The following is a 24444-nucleotide window of genomic DNA, read 5'->3' as shown; positions in this document are numbered from 1 at the left end:
AGGCCCGCAGAATTTATAAATAAGGGGGTTAAACTTCGGTTGTGGTAATAATAATACAATATTGACAATATTTTTTTATTACATCAGGTTATCAAAATATACAATATAGACCTATTTAAATTTGCATGAAAATTTACTGTAACTGCAAATTTTTTGTCTTGTCCAAAACTTCTTTGTAAGGTGGATTGATAGGGCCCTGAACTGGCTCCTTATATTCATAAGATGTCTGTCCATCCAATAGCAAAGGATATGAGGTATCAGAGTCATATGCGCTTAAGTCCCCACATGCATTGAATGGCACAATATATCTGTTAGGGCCAGTGAACTGATTGAAATCACAGTACTTATGATCCAGCAGAGGATTCACCATGGTGGGTATGTAGCCATCTGGTGGCTGGTAGTTCTGACATATCACGAATGCTTCAATACTTGAATTTCTTGAACTGCGGGGTTTGCTCACAGTAACAAACTTGAAGAACTGCTTCAGCTGTGAATACAAGAGTGACACATCCTTCCCTCTAAATATTTTAGCCACAAATATACCTCCATCCTTGAGAACATGTGTAGTAATGTTCAAGGCAGCAAGGAGAAGTTGTGATTGGACATACTCATCAATGTCATGCAGACCTGTTACATCTGGAGCTCCGTCGCAAACAACTAAATCTGCCTTTAATCCTTCAAATTCCTTAATGATTTCATTAGCCGTCGATAACTTGGTTATGTCGCCTTGTATTTGTTTGACGCCCGGCAGAGCCGCCATAGCTTGCAAATCGACTGCCACTATCTTGACTTCGTCTTCATTTTGAGCATTCTGTCTAAGTTTCTTTGTAAGTACTTGGCTCCAGCTACCAGGAGCAGCGCAGAGATCTACGGCACGGAGCACTCCTTCAAATATGTTGTGCTCTTCGTTAATTTGCAGCAATTTAAATGCACTTCTGGCCCGCCATCCTTCCTCCTTAGCTAACCTATAGTAGATATCTCTTTTATCTTTTGATGTTTTACCCATAGTAATAAACTTTACTTTTTTCTAGTTATGTTTTTAAGTTAAGCACTGTTACTAACAATGATAATTACTTAAGTAATTAAATTAAAACAACATTAACATTCGTCTTTTTGGTTCAAATGAAATACCATTATACCGTAATATACCGTGAAATACCATTAATAATATATCTATGATTATACCATATGTCCAAAGCATATGTCAACTGACTTGACTGACACTGACAGCGGTGACATTCGTTTAAAAACACAAAAACTCGTTTTACTCCATCGTAATGTATTCATCAAAGAATATTTCATTTAGATATACTATATCATAACAGTGGTATAGTATTAACGTTTTTATTGGTTATTTTTTATTAGACACCAACAAAATAACAAATATATAAAAATAATGATTGCAAATATTTCATTTTATTACCACTAATGCGCTCTGTAATAGGTTTCCGAATGTTCTAAATGCTATTGGCAGAGACAGGCTGCTGTCTACAAGTGAATGACAAGTGACAATTTAATTCCATTCAAACATTTCAAAGATTAGATTTGATTTCATTTCATTCATTGTTTGCAGTTGCACTAAGTTGTAGTAATTGGTGTGAATTGTTTTGTTTGCTTTTCATGTAGCGATTACATTATCTTTGTATATTTCAACTGCAGCGATTCGTATCAGTTTTCGGTTTGACTGAACGCCGAAGCAAGCTTAATCATTTTCACAGAGCGAGTGTTTATTACGGCCAAATCATGCAAATAAACAGTGGAACAAAACAAATAATATTCTTCGTGATGGAAGAATGGAAACTGATCTTATTTCTGACTCTAATTTTCGGCCTGTACATGTATTACACAAGTACATTTGAATTCTTTGAACAAAAAGGGATCAAGTTCATGAAGCCGTATCCTGTAGTAGGTAATTTGGGCTCTCGGATGATGGCACAAAAATCGTTCCATGAATTCCAATATGAGGTCTACAACTTTTTTAAAGGCAATCCATACGGAGGTGAGTTGAACATTTCATTCGTAAATTACGTACCCAATTTCACTTATTTTAAGGGACATGTCCATATATAATTAGAATTAATTTTATTGGTTGACAAATTCAAATCCGCAACGTAGTCTTCGTCAGGTGGGTACAACCATAAATCTGCCACAGGTGTCATCATCACACACAAACAATAAAGCTATGTACAACAGGCTTTGTCATTCTATGAGATAAGTTAACTATGATGCCTATTCAGGTATGCAGTATTATTGTAAAATTTGATTAACAGTGAGACAGACGCACATCTCACAGAAAGTTCCTTGACAAGTTGATAAAATCTAAACAAAATTCTTGACAAATTACACCTAGGCCCATTAATGTTATTTAATCTGGCATACAAAATATTTTTATGAAAATGGTATGGTAGGATTGGTAGGAACACAATGATCAAATAAATACCATGTTTCTTTTTCCAGGTATATTTGAAGGAAGGAGACCATGTCTGTATGTGTTGGATCCAGAGCTGATCAAAGCAATCACTATAAGAGATTTTGAACATTTTGTTGATAGAAATACTTTCACTAGTAATGAACCAAGATACTTAAGCCAATCTCTCCTTAATTTAAAGGTGAGGTTTTATGTATATACTATCTTTTTTTGTTGGTTAGTGAAATTGTTCAGTAAAAAGTGTTTTGTGTTGGTGCATGTATACATAGAACTTTATTCATACCACCTTGCCTAGTGTGAGAACTTTTTTAACACCTTATTCTAAGAAAAGTCAGGCCCATTAGGCTAGCTGGAACTAACTTGCAAATTGGTATGTATCACTTTAAACATAATAAATTCATTCATTTTTCATTATTAGTTTTTTAATTTTTTCATTTTCATATAAATACTCAACCAACTGTTCTATTATCATTGTAGGGTTCCGAGTGGAAAGGAGTTCGCAGCACACTAACCCCAGCATTCAGCTCTGCCCGGTTAAAGAACATGCTGCCTTTAATTGAGATGTGCACAGAACAAATGGTTCAGTTTTTAAAGCAGTATGGTAAGTTGCATAACATTAGTATAGAATTGGTATTTTGATGGGGTGAGATATAATATAAGAAAATTATGAAATATTGCCTCTCCACCTCGCTGATTATTTAGCCGTTTAACAATGCCAATTATGCTACATTTCCACTGATTATGTATCTATTGCTTTCAGACAAACAGGATGTTGAAATGAAGGACACTATGGGACATTTTACACTGGAAGTTATAGGTGCATGTGCCTTTGGGATCAAATGCGATGCTTTGTCTGATGAAAATGCTAACTTTATAAAGGTTAGTATATTGTTTAAGTAAATAAAGATTAAATAAGCTGCGGTCTGCGCTTTATTCCAACAGTTAGCCTTTTTTGCAAGGTAATAATGTATTGAAACAAAATAGGGATGTGGATCGATTTGCCCACTTTGATCGTCACTATCTATTTGATGCTGACAGTATCTACATCTTGGACTTCTATTGGGCCAACTATTTCTTAATTACATTTAATAAATTACAGATTGCAGAAAGGTTCAATTATATGTCCAAGTCTAAGAGAATGATGATATTCTTTTTCTTAATATTCGCACCCAAAATGTTGAGGTATTTCAATATATCTTTCATGAACGAAGAGAGTACAAGAGAATTAGTCACAATACTGAAAGCCGCTAAGAAAGAAAGGAGATCGGGTGATTACAAGTAAGTTTTTTCCAAATTTTATTCAGAATTAGCTAGAGTAAATTGACAAAAGTTTGAAAAAAATATTTTAGGAAAAATTTCATTTTTTCTAAATTTAATTAATTAACTACTTATGATGATAATGATATAAAAGAAACGGTCACAAACGCCTGTAAGTATAGTTAACTCTAGATACCGCTTTAGCATGAATGTGTCAAGCTCTTTCGAAATAAAATTTTACCTTATAACCAGATAAGATTGTTATTGAATAGGTAATATAGATAGGTATAGTACAGTCACCTGCAATAAAATCGTGCACAGCGAAGCGCAACAAAAAATTAACACGAGTTTACATATGACTACACCCACGATTGTGTCGGATATTTTTACGCCCTCTGCTTTGCAAGATGTTATTGCAATTGACTTTACCTAGTTCCTAGTATAACATTGATAAATTGTGGCACATGTTCCAAAGCATGTTTGTTTATGTAAATATTTGGTTTTATCTTATCATCTAAGACCTACCTGGGCAAACTATGTGTGCATGCAATGTATTTAGTAATTGGAGCAATAACAAATAAACATTTATACCTATTCCTTTTTTTAGTCGTTAGGTATACCGAAAAGTTATCAAAATCGGCCGTTAAGTTTTAGTGTTAATACGCTACGTGACACACACAATACATTATTATACTTGCTAAGACTGCTGAAACCCCAGGAAAAAAATTGATGAAAAATTTCTCTGAAACATTTTTGTTTTGTTTTAGGAGAAATGATTTCTTGCAGCTGCTCATAGACGGAGCTAATAAAGAAAATATTGATGCGGACGGCACAAAAGCAGGAACATGTGAGAATTAATACATATAGATTTTTTCTAAACATGTGAGAATTAATACAGTATATAGATTTTTTCTTACTAAGACCAGTAAATAATAAAGACAAGTCTGCACTGCAAGCAAAGTAGATATATCCCCGCCGTGGCGAGACCCGAAACGAGCATTTATCTGAGGGTTGTGTCTGATTACCTACTACTTTATCATCTTTCGGAGAAACTTAAGTTTTCTAGAGTGTTGTTTTGAGTTCGGAATGACTGCTAAGGTATTTATATTGACATGATTCAACACCGCCCGCATGGATGCGTCGTGTCAAGTTCGTACCTATCCTAAATATCGTAAAATTGGGATACAGCTCCTTGTTAAAATTACAAATTAAAATATGAATTTAATATTTACAGTGCTAGATGACGACACGATCGACGCGCAGTCTCTGCTGTTTCTCATAGCGGGGTACGAAACGTCAAGCACGTTACTCTCATTCGCCATTCATATGCTGGCCACCAAGCCAGAGATCCAGGAAAAGCTCCGAGCTCATGTCACAGAACTTACAGAGGGAAAGGAGATGTCTTACGAGCTGCTATCGCAACTGTCTTATTTAGAAGGATTTTTATTGGGTGAGTGATTTACCTAACCTGCCGTCCGTCTACGTCACCAATCCATTTGTCTGCGGGTTCTATCTTATGAACAGTTATAGGTCGATAGTTAAAATGGATCAGTATGTACATTGTATTTATTGCTATTTCCGCTATTGTTACTATGAATAGGGACTTTTGGCCCTGGCTTGTCTTAGCCATCGCAAGAGAGTGAAAGTAAAGTTTTACACTCTCACACAATTAATTAGGTTCTAAAAATACATACAAGGTTCTGTTTTTTTTTAATAAACTGGTCGGCGAAGGCTCGTTTAACTCAGCACCGTTTAATAAATATCGATTCATAACTGTGCTGTGGGAGAAACGTGCATTTTTTGAATATGTTTAGCAATCCGGTTTTAGCGAACTCGGTGTGTGTCAACATACTTGATCACTTGTCTGAGGCTGACGCCGACAAGAATAACAAATGAATAATAGACCAGGATCTCTAGAACTGTGTCGTATGCATAATTGTTAGACCGCAGTTTGACTCCTGAATTTCCTGATCATTGTAGCGGTACTCCCAGGCTTCAAGGAACTCGATGTTGCCGGGCTGAAAAGTGGTGCCGTTACCCCCACCAGCCCTTTGAATTTCCCCCTTACAATTCTCATATATTCGCCATCGAAAAAAATCACACTTATTATTATGATGACAGCTGAATCTGATGATAGAGATCGAAAGCCTACTATTACTACTACCAGGGATCGGATACCGGTATTTTTTGTATGGGAACGGAAACTGTATTTTTTCGTTCTTTCTTTGCTAATTACTTCATTTCTAATTGGGCAATCTAATAATACCAAGTCGTAACCTAAAAACCCAACTGAGTCCTACATTTCGAGTATAAATTAATTCGAAAAATACGGTTATTTCTAAGTTTTTGCAAAAAACCGGTTCCGATCCCTGACTACTACTACTACTATTATTACTATTTTACTATTAGCTTTGTTACGTATAGTAGATGCCTACTACATAACAAAGCCAATACATAGAGTCTGTTCGGAAAGAGAAGAGTCATGGAATGTATTGGGTTGGGCCCCATACATTCTTCTCTTCCCGAACAAACTCGAGTATAAAATGAAATTATCGACAAAAAATAATGTTGCTTCAGAAACGTTACGATTGTTCCCGCCCGTCGCCCGAGTTGATAGAGTTTGCACCAAGAAATACACGCTACCGGGAACACCAGTAGAAATTAACGTAGGAGACGTGGTCGCTATACCAGTGTACGGACTCCACAAGGACGCTGACATTTACCCAGACCCGGAGGAGTTCAGGCCCGAGAGGTTTATCGGGGAAGAGAAGAAGAATAGACCGGCGCACCTGTTCCTGGCCTTTGGGGCTGGGCCGAGGAACTGCATAGGTACGTCTTATATTATCACTAGCATATACCTACTTCTACCTACTACCCTCACATTATAGGTACAATATTCTTAGGCAATGTGTACTTTTGACACGAATAATGGTGTTTAATGATTTCACCTTCTTAATTAAACTTAACAACACTTACCGTTCGTCACCAGTCACCACACTATCCCTCGTGCAAATGCGAATCTCAGAATTCAATGGAAGCCTAGAATATAGCAAGACTAGTATAATGTTATGAATATTTAATTATGTTATAATAAAATCCGCCTATAAAAGACGCCTAACGTATTGTCAAGGCGTTAGAGTGTTCAGATATTTTTAACCACCGCGGCCGCTCCGATATATCTGATGGCGACTGTACCTATCTACTAAATGTTGCCTTATAACCTTGATAACAGACTCGTGTGCAAATGAAAATCACCGTTTCCATATGTGTGTTCGACCTTTGACTTATCTACGATTTTACTCGGAACTTGCAAGTTTAATGTTCAGTATTTTTATTTATTTATAGGTCTACGATTCGCCATGTATTCCGCAAAATTGGCCATGGTCTCGCTTCTGAAAAACTTTAAGTTTTCCTCATGCCCCAAGACTACGGATCCCATTAAATTTGACAAGAGGGGTTTCTTGCTGAAGGCAGATCTGTGGGTCCGCATTGAATCCCTGTGAATTATATGTTCTGTACGGGGATATGGAGTTAGATTAATTTGCTTTTGATATGGTTACGGAAAATTAATATTAATACTTAAGAAAATAATAGTTAAAGTAACCCCCTTATTCATAAAACTTTACGGGCCTGATTTAGCTAAATTATGTTTAATCCCTTTCTTACAAATACATAAATCAAAATGACAGATAAAGACAAACGATTCATAGCTAATTCAGGTCATTAACGCGTTTATGAATAACGCCATAAGCCTCTAGCAGATTCGTATTATTTTTGATATTTGTTTTGAATAGTCCACCTATAATTTGTAACGCCAGTGATATTGTTGTTTAAGCATGACGCGAGAAGATTATACCTTCCTTTCGAATGATTCTGAAAGACAGCTTAGTCAACTATTATATAATCTGTGGCTTAGTATCCTTGCCACGAGTTTGACACTGACATATTCGCTAGCAACTGCGTAAACTAATTCCATGCATCTTGTAATGTCAGTACATTGGTGCAAGCGAGATGCACTGCGTTTGAGTGGACGCAGTCGCTAGCATAAAACTCATGGTGAGGGTACCGATCACAGATATATTTAAAAAGCATGGTTAGCCCATAGTGAACCATATCTCAATGCACGAAGGTTGATATTGGATATTGGGCTGTAGACGCGCGCCTCAGTTGACGTCTCGTAAGCTTTTATTTACATAACATAATAAAATACTGCATCATAGGTATTTACATTTTCAAGACATGCGTTTATTATGGTATATTTGCATAGATCGAGCATTTATTTGAGAATACTATTTATCTTGCCAAGATTAATTTACATTGTGATATGGACATGGCTAGTGATGTCTGTATTTTGCACTTCATAAGAACAGCATTTATTTAACCGAGCAAACTGTACAGATTGAAAGTAATTATTTAATTAATATTTATGTTTTCCTGTTAGGTATTAAATTATGAAATTATAGCCATTTTTATTATGTACACGATTTATTTATGAATTGTAATTTATAACGTTTTGATGAATTTTGCTAGGAAGAATCCTATTGTGTCTTTATATATGGGATGTTTAGTTGGCCTTAGACAGTCTTCTTCGGGGCCAAATCTTTGTAGCATTGCTCTGTAACAGTAACAGATACCAAATAAATAAAATCATTCTTAGTACCAATTTGGCCGTTATTTATAAGGTACTATTGACATAAAAATGGCGTGGTAACTTTTAACTGATTGTTTTCAATGTGATAGTATGTGAGAAATGACTGTATATCAGTGTAGTGCTCAGAGATCCGTAAAAGCAGCCTTATTTTGAGTACAATAAGAGTACAAATTTCAAGTTATTATTTATGAGATAGTACAAAGGTCCATCTTATGTACCTATTATCGAGATTAATTTCAGTTTTATAGGTATAGAGTTTATTATATTGTCCTTGGTAGAGTTTATTTTAGATTTAAAATGCCATAAATAAATGTGATGCCATTGTTTTTTTTTTAATAAGATTCCTTACATCATTTGGATACTCTTAGGTAAAAAATGTACAGTAGGTACATCCTATTTTGGTACTACTCATTCAACTCGATTATTATTAATTTACAGCTTACTAGTTCATGATACAAATACGACTATTGTTTTGAATCACATTTTTCTAGTTTATAAGTCAAATACGTTCTAACGTTTATTCACGTTAATGTATTTTTACATAGGTTCAATAAAGGATTATTATGGAATACATTTCTTTATATTACTTACCACCACTTATACCACTGGGCCACAACTCCCACTTGGCCAGTTTTTCTATGATCAATTTACCTTTGAGCATCCGTGAGACCCGTGCAGGGCTTCCCGGGGCCACCGAGAAGGGGCTCCGCAGGGACGAGCTGGAGGCAGGGGAACTTGCTCAAGGCCCACGCGACCATGGCTTCATTCTCTTCTTGAGTTACTGTGCAGGTGCTATATACCAGAACCCCTCCTACTTTCAGTACTTTCACTGCCTGCAAAAAAAAAGCGGACTGGAATAAAAGCGTATTGGGCCATAATTTATAGCGGCATCTACTGAACGTAAATTGAGTTATTTTGACCAGAGGTCTAAGCAATGAACAAAATAACGTTACGCAAGAATATAAGATGTTTGTTAAATGAGCGAACCCCCGAAAATGGAAGAAATGTAGGTATGTGTAACATGTGTGGCAGAGTAGTTCTCCTTTTTTTTCGAGAACCGAAATATCTCGTTTACCTACTACCTACCAGTCAAATTCGAAGCAATTGTCTTAGACTTTCACATCTTGGTAATGTGCAAAGGTTCTAAGTAGAAATTTCACTCACAGATTCCATTAACTTCCGTTGTACGAATTTGTATGAATGCAGCATCTTGTCTGTCATTTTGTTAACTAGCTGTGGCCTTTGTCCAAGTCCGCTGCATGGTCCATCAAGGAGAATCTTGTCAAAAACATTTGAACTAAAAGGAGGACCTTTGGTGACATTAGTAGTACCATTTTCTAAATGGCATTTAGTTGAGTCAAAGGCATAAGCAGTGACACAAGTAACTCCATGTTTCTCACAATTTTCCTTTATTCTAGCCACTTTTTGAGGAGTTTTGTCTAATGCGATAATAGTTGCCTAAAACAAACATACAATTAGTCATACCTATGAGCAATAATATTTGTTTTTAGTAACCAAAAATGTTCAGTTGATCATTTGGATGCTGATAAGCAATAATGTGTCATTAAATTGTGTAATTCATTTTGCAATAAGATGCCAACTCAAAAAATTGACACTTAAAGTTGACATTTTATTGCAAAATTAATGTGGGTTGACACACTTTTGCTAAACAGCATCCAGTTGTGGTAAAACAAGGGCAAAACCATAGTAAAAATAAAGCAATAACTACAAGACTAGGGTAGATTGTTGTTGAATGAACATGATTGGTATAATCGCTATTTGAATATATTATTTTTACTACTGTGTTACTCAACAGAAATTTGTTCTTCATAAAAAAGGCTAATTCTACTAACTTCATTATTACACATTTCAGCTAAGTGTGTAGTCTTATTACCCGGGGATGCACACATGTCTAGGATGAGGTCCTTGGGCTGTGCATTCACCACCCATCCACAGACCATTGATGGAAGGTTTTGAAGCACCAACGTTCCTTTGGGGTATATAGACTCATTGATAACTGGTAGTCTTGATGCGGGCAGAGCAACTTCTACAGCAATTCCACTGAAAATAAACAATTGTTGACATTAACCTCTAAATTAAGACCCATCACACACTATGGCTGTGATGCATTCCCAACCCCACTGTGTCAGGGTGTGTGTGTGTGTGGGGGCTGTGTGTATAAATAATGAGTTACCTAGGTGGTATGCCATCATTGAACAGCTCATGTCGAAGCATCTTTAAGTAGCCGGTCCCAACAAAAACTTTCTGGCCAGTATACTCCACTTTCAGCCCTTTCTTGCATTTCCCCTCCACATCACCATAGATGTCAACTTTATCATTGATACTACAACCTGTAAATTAATATCAGCGCATTTTGAGCAGTTTAAAATCAGTAAAAAGGAAATTCAAAATGGTGTGGTTATCACGCCTAATGTTTCTTAAAAAATGTATGTAAATATTATACAAAAAAATATGTCTAACTTTTGATGAAGTTTTTTATTCACTATCAAGCCCCGTCTCCATATCGCGCGGCAAACCATCGAACATTGGCTCGCGCGGCAGCCGCGCGCAATGGATACCGGGTTGGCTCGCGAGTCAACTCGCTGGCTAACCGGTATCCATTGCGCGCGGCTGCCGCGCGAGCCAATGTTCGATAACTTGCCGCGCGATATGGAGACGGGGCTTTAGATTATCACAGTTAAATATTAATGCAAAAAATAATTCATTGTAAATGTGGATCTTGAATGTATGACAGTTATAGTAGTCAAATATGTATTACAAAAATTATAACAAAGCTCTAACCTGGTGGAAGCCCCATTACTCCTGGTGCAAACACATGAGCGCCCCTCAGTACAGCCGCAGCGCATAGCGCGTCTACTACCACCTCACTGTTACCACTCGGCTGAACGTCGGTTAGCCACTGTTCCACAACCAAACAGTCCGGATAGAGGCAGTAGAACTTCGGTATTGATGGTAATTTTAAACTTTCACGTTGCTGAAATAAACCTTCCGGTTAGTTTTAACAATAAAAATACAGTTTCATTAAAATTATCGCAATACTTACGTTTTCTAAGTAATTTTCAAAAGTTTTCATATCATATTCTCGTGTTTTGTTTATTCTGAAAGTTGTATACTTTGGAGGCTGCGACAGCCAGGTCTGAAGCTCCATATTAACGATTATTAAGAAACACGTGTTGTCTTAAAGGTTGTAATTTTTTAACCTGTAAATCAATGAATTTACTTTATTTAAAAGCATTTTATTTATGTGTGTTCGTATCGTACATATTTCGATACCTATCGCACGGTTCTAGTGGTTGAACTTCTGCCTGCTGTCAATGTCATTACTGTCAATAAACCGTCTCGTTTCCGTTTCCGCTCAGGATTGCCAGCGCAGGAACCATTATTTGATCCAAACGTTCAACTTGATTACATATTATACAATAATAATTTTAATTGTGTTTAAATTTACGTAACTGTTTAACCCTTTACCCCATACGAAGTCGTAAATGGCACTTACTTCAGGTACTTTTAATTAATTTCAAGTATTGATTTAAACTTGTTTTTATTTACACTCAAACAAAAATAAGAGCGTGTCAAGGTAATTTTGAACACCTCGCCCGCTTAAGAACTTCTGCTGCTGACGGTACATTTTTAAAATTTGCCGCCCTTTTCTACTAAAAATGTGACTGTACCAGAGTATAATAATTAATCATAAAATTGGAGAGACTAGCATATCATGACAACACTGCCGGCGAGTTTGAGCCATTGTGAGTTATCCAAGCTAATAAAAATTTCGCTACAGTTTCTACCTAAGCCGCGTATACACATTATTACAGAGCTATAGTTTGTCAAAGGACTGTCTCATTTCAAACATAGACAGAGATATATAAATATACTATCTTTGTTTTACACTGGTACTAGCACCCAAAAAAAAGGATGAGTATAGTTTTCCTGGTTCTTACTGACTGACAAATTCCTTTGACCAACTATAGCGACCCTTGCCTGCATCAAAGTTATTTTATTTCTTGTACAGCAACATATTTATCGAATTTAATTACGAATTAGTTAAAACAAAAACCATAATTTGGTTTTCATTAAAAACGTTATTGCTCCTGGCCACTTTCTACGATACGTGGCATTAGCACGAATAACTTCCACGTTCGCCGCCATTTTGACATCCAGCGGATTTCTGAGATTTCATTTTAAGTATAGCGTTTTTTTCTCGTTAGTGAAGGTATTTTGGTGTGGAAATGTAAGTACTTCTTAGTTTTGACCTCAATAAGTGTTTCAAAAATAAATTTATAATCAGTGAACAGTAATAGTGATTTTGTGACGACGCTACAACCCGAGGGTGGTGACCGCAGCTCCTAAGACAACGGTGTTGGCTAGTCAATCATTGTTGGAAGTTTAAGGGCTGACGCTCTCCCGAAGGTCATTTTCAATAAAACGCAATATGATTTTTTTGTTACAGTATTCAGTAGAGGAAAACAATGTGTTTTATCATAGAATTAGTCTGAATTTCTATGTGGGATTCCAGCAACTTGCCATGTCATTATCATTGATTAACGTGTAGACTTATGGAAGTATGACTCACGGAGGTTCTCTTTTTACTCATTAATACTTTCTCTTACAGAATACATACAAGGCTGAAAAATGGGGAATATGTTTGCAAATTTATTTAAAGGCCTATTTGGCAAAAAGGAAATGAGAATATTGATGGTCGGTCTCGACGCCGCTGGTAAAACCACAATACTGTACAAACTGAAACTAGGCGAAATTGTTACAACAATCCCAACTATTGGTGAGTATGTATACAATAGTTATAAATAGTTTGCTTCTTCAACATATGTTGACTGATAACCTCAATTAGTTTCTTGTATTAGTTATTATAAATTAGTTGCTTATTTTGTGTTTTTCTGTTTAGGTATGTTCTAAATATTTAATATGCTAATAATCAGATGCATGTCAACCAGGATGTGTAGATATAATTAACCTACTTAATGGACATTATAAATAGTGACAACTATCTTAAGTTTGGATCAGTCGTAGTTTTATGTTCAAATGTTGCAGTATGCTAGTAACAATGCTGGATAGCTACTTTGTTTCTAACATACTAATTATGAGTATAATTACTAATTAAATTTCTTCAAGAAATGTCACAAGTGAAATTGCCACATAGGTAGTTGGTAATAAAATTATTGCCACATAGTTTCAACTTATACTTGATTACTAATATGTTTTGTGTCATTAAATTGTGTTGGTCATTTCACAAAGAGTGAGTCATTTCACTTTTGTTTTCTTTTTTACTCTGTTATGACTTAAACATTCATCTAATTCAGTTACAAAAGGGTCATTCCACCATTTCGGGTGTTACACTTGAACTCATAAAATAAGGTTTTATTCGATATTGTAAAGGAACTAGGGAGGTTATAACTATTGATTCATCTACTACTTTGATAATATTTTCTTTTTCTGAACATACATAATTAAAGTATAAGAGCAATAACGAGAGAATCACTAAAAAGTAGCTGTTTCGGGTGTTACGCGAATTGGCCTATACCGTCTGACCATCAGTCCCAAAATGCATAATTTAGCGAATTTTCTCAAGTAACCTCCAGTTTTATTTATGTCAAGTAATAATAGTTCTTATAGTCTACTGAAACATTGAAGTAACACTTAGTATCACTTTTTAATTAATTTTAATAAAATAAATTACCTGTTTCGGGTGTTACTAATGGTTCGTTTCAGGTGTTACGAGTACAAAATCAAGACAGATTTATACGAAATTATGCCTTATTTTATTGAAATTATTGTCTTTTTAATAAATTCGATTAAAAACATAAGTAATAAATGCTGAATTATTATAAAATACATTAATCTTAACAATAAAAACTATTTATCGAAGATATCATAATTATTTTTCTTTTGATGCGTATATTTCCGAAAATATTCACTTAATCAAAAAATGGTTGATGGTGACACCTAATCATTTTGAAAAATCTATCCAACGACGCCCCACACCACAGGATTAAAAATTTTTTTTTTTAATTTGAAAAATTGTTTTGTAATTCTTGTGTTACTACTTTGTTGCCATGATTGATTTATGTATCCATGCCAAATTGCAGCTTTCTAGCACTAACCATCACGGAGAAAAGCCGGGGACACGATCGACACGTTTCGGGTGTTACACAACTTCAAACTTTAAAACATACGACTAAAGCAGACGCTAAAACAATAATTATTACACATTTGAATAGGTTCTCACCATAGCCTTACTTTGATAAAACATGTTTGGCTATTAGTTAATTACGCGAAAAGTTACATACTTTTATCTCTTTTTCGTTTCGGGTGTTACTTTGAGACCACAGTCTAGAATACTCTTCTAAAAATCGATTAATCCATGATTTTTAATATTTTTAAAGACAAACTATAAAATTACGATATTTGACCTCAAATAACTGCGGGATATTTGTAACAGTTTACAGTTACTTTCTTTTTAATTACTCTTGCCAATATTGCTGTATAAAATTAGTTTTACGCCTATCATTTAAACGTTGCGATCAAGTACATGGAAAACATGTAAAAAATGGTTTTTTTTTCGGGTTTTTTTTTCTGACATGAAGGTTTAGTATGTTTTCTATGGAAATAGGTTAGTGTTGACTTCTTAAACCAATTTTCATTTTTGAATCCTTGGTAGCGTTTATTATGGAATGACCCAAAAACAATAGATGACTATAATTTCAAGTTTTTAGAGTTTTTTAATAATAACACTGAAAAGTATGCCAGTGTGACAATGTTTTGAAAATATCATATTCTTGACACACTTTCCAAGTGGTACAAGCAACACCCATTGTGGTAAGGGCACATGCATAAAAATTATAAATGTGTTTATTAGGTGTTGCTTATTTCGTCGAAGTTAAAATTGTCTATGTCTCACCCGCTTAATTTATTATATTTGATTAAAAAACAAATGTGGAGTTTTCAGTATTTTTAATTAAGTTTTAAGCATTGCTACCGAATTTTGAAAATTTGGATCCTCCATACAAGATAAATCTTTATTAATATTTTCTCGTTTTTCTTTATGAGACAACGGGTCAGGGTGTATTAATGTGCAGTTTAACATAAAATAATACCACTATTTTTTTTAAACTTATTATGCGTGTTTTAGGCATTCTAAATATTGATTCAGCAGTGCGCACTCCTAAAACAGGAATAAAAATTATTTAAAAATATGTATATATTAACTATACCTATTATTGAATTATATATAAATAGCTTCCATATACTTTGACTCACTGACTCACTAAAAAAAAACGAAAAATTAAAAAAAAATCATCTTGTATGAAAGATCCAAATTCTCTAAAGTCAGTAGCAACCCCTAAAACTAAATTAAAAATTCTGAAATAAATCGACACTTGTTTTTTAGTGATAGGAAATAATTTAAGGGGGTGAGACAGAACATTTCAATGTCGATGAAATAAGCAACACCCTAGTGTTTATTCTCACAAATTATTTCATCTTTTAGGTTTAAGCAATTCTTAAATAAAATTAGGAATCTGGTGGTGTGTCTGTAGAGAAAAAGGTCTCTTCAAACTCTTAATAAAAAAAGGGGTTAAATTATTTCAAAAGCAGCAATGAAATTTATTCTGCAGCATTCTGTTTATTACTTTTTACCAACTTTGCATTAAAAAATTTCAGGATTCAATGTGGAAACTGTAGAATACAAAAACATCAGTTTCACCGTGTGGGATGTCGGCGGCCAAGACAAAATCAGACCACTGTGGAGGCATTACTTCCAAAACACACAGGTTAGTGAGGCAACCAGTTCTTTTTTTTATTCTGATTATTATGGAGCTAATTCATTGAACTTGTGGACTAAGCCTAAGTGTGAGCAAAAAAGATAGTATCTGTTCCATTGTGCATTGTTTGTAGAAAAATTAATTCTGTTTATAGGTGAGTAGAATTCATTTTTAGTATACGGTGGCCAGTAATTGACGATTTACCCTTTCATCCACATTACAGTTGAGTGTAAAAATGTAGGTAACTTACTCAAAAATCTGTCCCTGTCTGTGTGTGTGCTAATTCACTATGAAAAATATTTTTACAGTAAGAGCTATGGGACATATTTTGTGAGTGATCTGTGCACCCATATTTTACTGACATAGAATTGAGATTTCACTGTATTTTTATCGGTCAATAAAAATCCAATATTAATATCATATTATATTAGAAAACAAAGTCCCCCACTGCGCCTCTCTGTCTGTATGTTTGTGATAAACTCGAAAACGATTGAACGGATTTTCATGCGGTTTAGGCCTATCAATGGAGTGATTCTTGTAAAAGGTTTAGCTATATAATTTATTAAGGTTTACCAATGCGAACCCGGACGGGCCACACAATTTCAATACAAGAAATTAATATATATTTCAATCGAATTAATTATTAATTTCTTCTATTGTAATTGTGTGTTACACTAATTTTATTTCCTTTTCGTCTTAGTCATTTAAATACCTATGATATAATATGAATTGTAGGTTATTGCGCATGAGAGTTACTTCCCAGTGTTTGAAACAAAACAAGCATAGTCATTGTTATTAATCAATAGGGCATGTTAATAACCACATTTACTCTGAACAGTTGTTGAAGAACCTGATATCGTAGTCATAAAAAGCGAAAGCAAGTTTTAACAATGGTTTTGAGTTTTTAAAAGAAGAAACTTTTTTGAAGTGAAAACTTCTTTAGCGGCGCTTTTAGCGGCGCTGGGCACTTTTTGAGGTGGGGAAAAAATGATAAACTCGAGACAGCGTAAGGCGATCACGTGACCGTAAGCCCCGTAAGGTGGCCACTCATAATTTAAATGGCATTTAAATCAATAAAGAAAAAGTAAATGTTATTTGACATTTATGTTGCGTACTCCTTTTCAAGACTTTACCTATGTTCAAATAATTTGACGTTGTCATGGCAGTATGTAAATAAACATGTCAATGAAAAAGTGTGATCTTATTTGAGAATGATAATAATATATAATAAATAAATAGAATACCTCCGCTAAACGTATGTATCGTGTTACCGGGCGTCGGTAACATAGTGAGGTGAGTTTTCACTTCTATCGGCACTCCCGGAGTGCAACCGTTGTTGCTTGTTTTTGCGTGCTTCTTTTGCACTCATGACATGTTCATATACCTACGTGATGGCTTCCCTTTTGCACACTTCGATTATCTTTGAGCGTAAGCGTCATTTTCGATTTGTGGTGGTGGAAACACATCAAACAGATATGACATTGACAGTCCACCATCAGTTCGCTATCGTTATCGCTTTCACACGTATAGCGTTGTTTCATTATCTTTAATTCCGAAACGCTTATAATTATCGGTCACGTACTTGATATGAAAATATCTGTCTTAAAGCGTGCCAACATCAGAGGTAGCTCTTCAGATTTTAACGGTAAAGGTAGTAGGAGCGTAGAAGGCGATGTTTTAAAGTTACATTTTGTATGCAAAAATATTATTTTCTCAAACATACTCCAAAATGTATGCGTTCATGTCACGAAATGAAGACATGAATTTGCCCATTTATGGCTCCTTATATTACTTCTTGGCCTAGGTTAGGGAGTTAGTATGAAACGTACATTATTGTCCGCTGCTCTAACTTTTTAAATTTGCTCACTAAGATTAAACTGACAAAGGAAATATTACATACAGCCAACGACCATTCTCTCTGTAAAGCCCTTGTTACACGGTCGCCGACAAGCCTTCTAACCGTCTGACCTTGGTCTGTCCTTGGTCAGTTTTGGTCAAATTTTGTTGGAAACAACTGTCTACACGGTCCGGGACGGACCAAGGCCACGCGGTCTGAAGGCTTGTCAGCGACCGTGTAGCAAGGGCTTAAGCATACTTGCGACATTTTTTTTATTATGTTGTATCATTATTGAGTCAATCGGTCCTCGATAGAAATACGGGCGGCCGGTTGCTCTTTGTCGGATAGAAGCTATACAATGTGGCGTGTAAAAAAAACTAAAGTACTATATTTTTATAAGCGGTTAAACTTGGTGCTCGAATAGCTTTTTCAAATGTCAAGTTTAAAAAATAAAAAAGGCGGCAATTTACATTTTTATTGTCTTACATTGTTTGAGAAAAGTACTATACAATCCTTGCAAGACTCGCTTAATTCGACCTACCGCAATCTCGTCCTGCAATCCCTTACTTCACGGCCTCTGCAGTAATGTACTATATTTTTAATGCTATTAGTGTAGAGTCTGTGCGGAAAGAGAAGAGAATGTATGGGTATTACATGCGGTTGATGCAGTATCTTACTAATAGTAAAAATGTGAAAGTCTATATAATATTCGGATATTTGTTCCTCCATCAAAAATAGCTCAACGGATTTGGATGAAAATTTATAAAATAGAAAAAAAGAAAATAAAAATGTGACTAAAAAAAGTTTTGTTGACCTGGAAAAGAACATGTGATTATTTTTATCCCAGAATCTCCTAGGGGGGTGCAGTGCAGGGGAGGAAGGGGCAGTTTAACGACCTCTATCCAAGTGGAAGAAGTTTTGTTCTGGTATCTGCAATGTGGCACTTTTTTTTTTAAATCTACATGATTAATGTGGTTGCCCATTTTGCTCCCCACTCAGTGTGCCATCTCGCCTCGTTTTACGCTTACGACACATCGTATTGTGACCGAATTCTCGTTGATTCCAGGGTCTCATCTTCGTAGTAGACAGTAACGATCGGGAGCGTATCGGCGAGGCCCGCGAAGAGCTCATGCGAATGCTGAGTGAAGACGAGTTGCGGGATGCAGTGCTGCTGATCTTCGCTAACAAACAGGTAACTAACCACAGAACATATTAAAGAGGTTAGAATGGCTATCGCGCGCAGTTAGTATTGGAACCGGTGTCGCCGCTCGTTCCTCTCCACATTTACTAACACTCGCGCAACGGTAGTAAAAACTTGTGTGCGTGGTGAATGGATACGCCTCCTTTAGACAGATTTGATGTCTGGCTTCTTAATCTGAACGTTATTGTGGCGCAAAAGGCATGTCTACTTCGTTTTTCGGTCAGCGCGGGCGAGTAGCATGCGAGCGTTTGCTCAAAACTGGCGGCGACACGTACCCTGCTCGCATCGCCATTCTACTTGTTCTGTGTAACTAACCTTCTCTATTGTACTAGGTCAGCGGTCGGCAAACTTTTGCAGCCAAGGGCCACATAGTAGTTAACGAAGTTGACGCGAGCCCTACTTTGTTAATATTTATGACTTAATCAGACATTGTCGTTTGTCAATATTACATACAGTGACAGTTTCACGGGCCGCAGGTTGCCGACCGCTGTACTAGGTGATCCGATGAAACCAGAAGGATTATCGTATTCCTGATGTGGTCTAGCCTAGACATACTTTTTGAAAAATATAAAATGTATACAGGGCACTTTCTAAGCTTCGAAAATGTCTTTAGTGATTGAGTAAATTATATCCGTAAAACTAGCACTAAAACTTTACATTTAAGGTGCTGGTCTTACGAACATAATTTACTTTCATGTACAGAAACATTATAACATTGATTTGAGTAGGCAGGAATCAAACAATAAAATAAAAATAAAATTTTGTATTTTGATAAAATAATCCAAAATTGCAATTAAGATATTTTAGTATAAATATAGAGATAATCTTTAGAGTATTTGAACAAAAATACCGTGTCATTATAAAATTACTAAATAATTGATTTACAAAATTATATCAATATAATATCAACTTAAAATAATTCTCTTGGGTAAATGAGGTACAAAACGCTCATTACTCACTTGACGTTGCTCTAACTATTTAAAGTTTTCAATATATTTCCATGTCATGACACGGTCAATATTTCGTAAACTTTGGCATATTTATCATCTGCAAGAGCTTGTAAGTTTTCTACTCACTAAGAAAGCCGAATTTCCATGTTTAATAGACGCAGTGGCGAGTAAAGTTTATAAGAATTCCAAGCGAGTTGTCGTGTTGATGTTTGGCCGTGTGGTGTTGTAGGACCTGCCGAACGCGATGAACGCAGCGGAGATCACGGACAAGCTGGGGCTGCACTCGCTGCGCAACCGCAACTGGTACATCCAGGCCACGTGCGCCACGTCGGGCGACGGCCTGTACGAGGGGCTCGACTGGCTTTCCAACCAGCTCAAGAACGCCAGCCGCTAACGTGCCCCACACACAACACTGAAAGAGACTATGGTTTAAGATATCTTAACTTTATTTGCTATAAATACGATGTATTATGTGCGGAATCATAAATGTATTACTTACTGATACGTCGTCGGCCCGCGACCGAGCTCGCATCGTGCGCGGGACGGTACCTCGCTCGCCCGCGCTGGCTGCTCGATCCTCGACGACGTTGAACAAAATATAGCGTGTAAAGTTTATGCAAAAATACAATTTTGTTTATAATTAATAATTATCAGTAAACGAGAAGATACGACACTTTTGTGTCGCGCATCGTGATGTGGATAGGTATGTAGCTAACACGTGATAAAACGAATCACAGTATAACATGTTTTGTATGTGTACTATAATGTTGATTAAGTTGTCGTAATAAAGTATTTAAAGTTACTTCATACCTGCTGACTTTGATTCAATCGGACCGGGGAGGCAGGCGGGGCTGAGGCCCGCCGGTAGCCTGTTCACATCGCTTTGATTTTTACTATAACAATTTTTCACATGCTCCTCTTAATTGTATGGTGGTGTCACCAGTTTTGTGCATATTCCACTTATTTGAACGACTTATTGTATGATGATAGTTTATTTTTTGGAGTTAACGTGGTAGAGTAAGCTGTTATGTATTTCCATTACGATAGTTCCGATCGACGGTTGATGGCGGCCAGTCGTGAGGAGTCTGCATTTACAGTTATCTCACGGCGAACCGAGATTATTCTTGTAACTTAGGTATATGTATGTATTAGATAAACATGGTGTCATTTTGAGAAGTGTTTCTACCTACAGGGAAACAGTGCTCAGAATCTTCAGCTCTTACACAATTAATTATAACTTAGCATTTTTATAATAATTTAGAAGAAATTGTTAAAACCTAATATCCAAGGATACACTGTGGCTCGTGTGGTGAATAGTCTTTTTTTATTTTTATGATATGATATGAGAATCAAAAAAATATTGAAAATGCGAAATGTGACATTCCGGTTTGTCTTATGCTGTATTATGGAATAAAATATCCTCACAAATATTTGATTTTTGCTTTGAAATACTCATTTGATGATTACTAACCATTAAAACTGCTATTGCTATTGAATTACTATGTCCAGCATATAATTCACTTCTAGAAATTACTCCTCTCAAAACCAAAAGAAACTGAGTACTTAAGTAATTGAAAACTGTTGGCCTAATTACTAGTCAACACACATTTTGTTTGTGACAGTAATTTTATTATTAGTTCTTATATGTAGGCGCGAAAACTAAGAAAATATTTTGACTACTTTTTTATGAAATATATTTGGCTAGTGACTATCCAAATGTAAGTGTTAGTGTAAGGCCTGAGTGGACGCTCGAAGCGGAGCGTTCGGCGGGGCGTGCAACGTGGCGTCGGGCTCACAAGTAATTTGAGCAGCGTGCACTAAAGCCGCTCCTATACGGGCTATACGCTTGCATTTGTTTAACATGCACGCCGCACACGCCGCCCGCCCCGCTGAACGCTCCGCTGCGCGCGTGCACTCAGGCCTTAAACTATTAGTGTAAGGCCTGAGTGGACGCTTGAAGCGGTGCGTTCGGCGGGGCGTGCAGCGTGGCGTCGAGCTCCCAAGGGATTTGAGCGGCGTGCACTAAGGCCGCTACTATACGTTTGCATTTGTTTAACATGCACGCCACACGCCCCGCCCCGCTGCACGCCCAACTCGAGCGTCCACTCAGGCCTTATACTAAGAGTCGTTTATTTCTTTTCGCTAAGAGACCGAAAAAGTCAAGCATGTATCTACTTTAAACATAATAAAATGTCGTTGGCGGATAAAATAGTTCATCGATTGTAGACTAATCGAATTAGTATCCTAGTAGTATAGTATCTATAACATTATTATTGTAGTATTCTGTAATGAAAATATAGCTATAGTGGGATTTGCACAACGTCTTTGGCAGATAACTATAGAGCGTGTAGCTACCCTTTGAGCTTCTTAACTTGATTATCAATCAATGATTACCTACCTATATAGTCTATATCCGATTTAATAAGCGTTGCCAAAGCTCTGTTTATTGTATCTCAGATACTAGAATGATAGTTCGATTGGCCTATTTGTGACGTTATCTATGAAAAGGGACCTTATTGTCGATGGCGCTTACGCCATTATTAACGATGCTCCGATATAAATACAATGCCGCGCGACGCTGTGCGGCGTAAGCGCCATCGACAATAAGGTCCCTTTTCATATAGATAATGCCCTAATCAGTTTGTACTAAAATGAGAGATCGGTCGCACAGATAGGGGCTGGTGAACTGTCATTTTAGTTTCAGTTATAAAGTCGGCGATATATAACTTAGGATTAGTTGGCGAGAAGGCATACAGTAAGTATTGTCGCTAATAATTATGCGATTCTAGAAAGCGCATCTAGCGAATACACGAGGGGACTTACAAGGATTCTATCAGAGCTTTAAAAAACTGGCTTATGTTGAAAGTTTCGTACGGACGGAACGGAAGATAGACAAATAAGTAAGCTTAGAATGCTCACTCCTTACATCAGTTTGAATATAGTAGATTGTTAACCAAGGGGTGAAAGGCACTTATTTCTGCCGAGGTAGTTTGGTGCTCGAACGCAGTGAGAGCGCCAATAGTCCGAGGCTGAAATGATGCCTTTCACCCGAGTTAAACACTCTACTTTTCATTTCGAATACGAGGAAAGTATAAAATGCATGTGATTTTATAAAATACAAATAAAATATGACTGGGTAAATTGTATGTACCTACTGTTTCTCGAGAGTACTTTCAATTAACAATTTAGGTAAAAGTATCGTTATTTATGAAATGGGAAGTTTAAATTGTAGGAAATTGTATAACAAATCCATTTAAAACCAAATTTCAATTGTTTATCTTAAAAAAATTAAAAAAGTCGTACTTGGAGAGTTAAATGCTCTAGTGCAGAAACGTATCACTTTCTGCACACCTTTTAAAACAACAATGACCCTCTTTCAGAGCATGAGAAATGAAAAATAATATGGGACAACTCGCTTGCTTTAAAGCCCCCTCCACACTCGTGCGCGAATCGCGGCGCGAAGCCGAGCCCAGGAAATTAAATATACAATACAACCAAATAAATGGGTAGGTAGTATAAACTTTGCAGCATAGCTCGGCTAGCGCATATTCCACACCCGGCGAGTACGGGGAGCGCGGGCGTGGGCACTCGGTCTAGTTATCTAGGGTGCCTAGCCATGGTGACAATCACTTGCGCTACGACAACGAAACACTTTGTCTCTCTATCACTCTTCCATCACAAATCACCGTGAAAAACGCGTCGTTGAAGAGTTCCGTTCTGGTCTTCATCAGCAGTTCCACTCAAAAATGGCACTTTTAAAAAATCCAAATGCTTGGTTTAATCTGTCAGCTCCCACGGCTCATATATGAGCCAGAACGCTTATGGTGAATTTTTTTGCTTGGGAGAGGATTGGTTAAAGGTTAATATTACTGTTATTAAACCCTAATTATCTATTCCAAATAGATTAGGGCATATACAGATGCTTTTAACCAATAATGCTGCACCAAAACTGCTGGAAAATTAACGATCACTGCTCATTAAAAAATACGGGTCGCAATTTATAGCGGAATTATTATTTGTGACGTTCCACGGCAAAAGGTACCTTATGGCACTTGGCGCTTACGTCGCATAGCGCCGCAATAATAATAGCGCGCGGCGGCGGAGCGGCGTTAATAATAGCGTAAGCGCCAACGGCCATAAGGTACCTTTACTCGTGGGACGTCACATTTAAGTAATGATAGTTAAAGGCGAAAAGCGCTGGTGGCCTAGCAGTAAGAGCGTGCGATTTGCAATCCGGAGGTCGCGGGTTCGAACCCCGGCTCGTACCAATGAGTTTTTCGGAACTTATGTTTTTTTTTCTTTAGCCTATTTTGGTGTCCCA

General features: G+C 36.5%; 4 protein-coding genes across 5 annotated transcripts; 2 read left to right on the top strand and 2 right to left on the bottom strand.

Annotated features, from left to right (window-relative positions):
* Nucleotides 1-88: 88 nt before the first annotated feature.
* LOC134652980 (tRNA (cytidine(32)/guanosine(34)-2'-O)-methyltransferase-like) lies at nt 89-1100 on the bottom strand. The gene has a single exon (XM_063508246.1). It carries the CDS (start codon nt 1004-1006, stop codon nt 134-136), a length of 873 nt encoding a protein of 290 aa, XP_063364316.1. The 5' UTR covers nt 1007-1100; the 3' UTR covers nt 89-133.
* Nucleotides 1101-1715: 615 nt separating this feature from the next.
* On the top strand, nt 1716-7257 carry LOC134652936 (cytochrome P450 9e2-like). The gene is made up of 9 exons (XM_063508172.1): nt 1716-1999; nt 2458-2609; nt 2906-3029; nt 3189-3307; nt 3528-3706; nt 4453-4532; nt 4920-5135; nt 6263-6514; nt 7031-7257. The coding sequence occupies exons 1-9, from the start codon at nt 1744-1746 to the stop codon at nt 7186-7188; spliced, it is 1536 nt and encodes a 511-aa protein (XP_063364242.1). The 5' UTR covers nt 1716-1743; the 3' UTR covers nt 7189-7257.
* Nucleotides 7258-8014: 757 nt separating this feature from the next.
* LOC134652935 (tRNA (cytosine(72)-C(5))-methyltransferase NSUN6) lies at nt 8015-11517 on the bottom strand. The gene is made up of 7 exons (XM_063508171.1): nt 11401-11517; nt 11139-11331; nt 10531-10687; nt 10190-10397; nt 9501-9794; nt 8988-9169; nt 8015-8300 (listed from the first exon to the last, which is right to left on the bottom strand). The coding sequence occupies exons 1-7, from the start codon at nt 11503-11505 to the stop codon at nt 8189-8191; spliced, it is 1251 nt and encodes a 416-aa protein (XP_063364241.1). The 5' UTR covers nt 11506-11517; the 3' UTR covers nt 8015-8188.
* A 914-nt stretch (nt 11518-12431) lies between these two features.
* On the top strand, nt 12432-21551 carry LOC134652986 (ADP-ribosylation factor 1). Of its 2 annotated transcripts, none has more exons than XM_063508259.1 (5): nt 12432-12588; nt 12970-13137; nt 16035-16144; nt 19039-19164; nt 20353-21551. In XM_063508259.1, the coding sequence occupies exons 2-5, from the start codon at nt 12990-12992 to the stop codon at nt 20515-20517; spliced, it is 549 nt and encodes a 182-aa protein (XP_063364329.1). In that variant the 5' UTR covers nt 12432-12588; nt 12970-12989; the 3' UTR covers nt 20518-21551. The 2 variants fall into 2 exon arrangements, with proteins under 2 accessions (XP_063364329.1, XP_063364330.1); XM_063508260.1 differs by lacking the exon at nt 12432-12588 and adding an exon at nt 12653-12767.
* Nucleotides 21552-24444: the final 2893 nt, after the last annotated feature.

The sequence above is a fragment of the Cydia amplana genome, chromosome 12 (assembly GCF_948474715.1).
Source record: "Cydia amplana chromosome 12, ilCydAmpl1.1, whole genome shotgun sequence".
Taxonomy (NCBI): domain Eukaryota; kingdom Metazoa; phylum Arthropoda; class Insecta; order Lepidoptera; family Tortricidae; genus Cydia; species Cydia amplana.
This window is presented reverse-complemented; position numbering and strand designations above follow the sequence as displayed.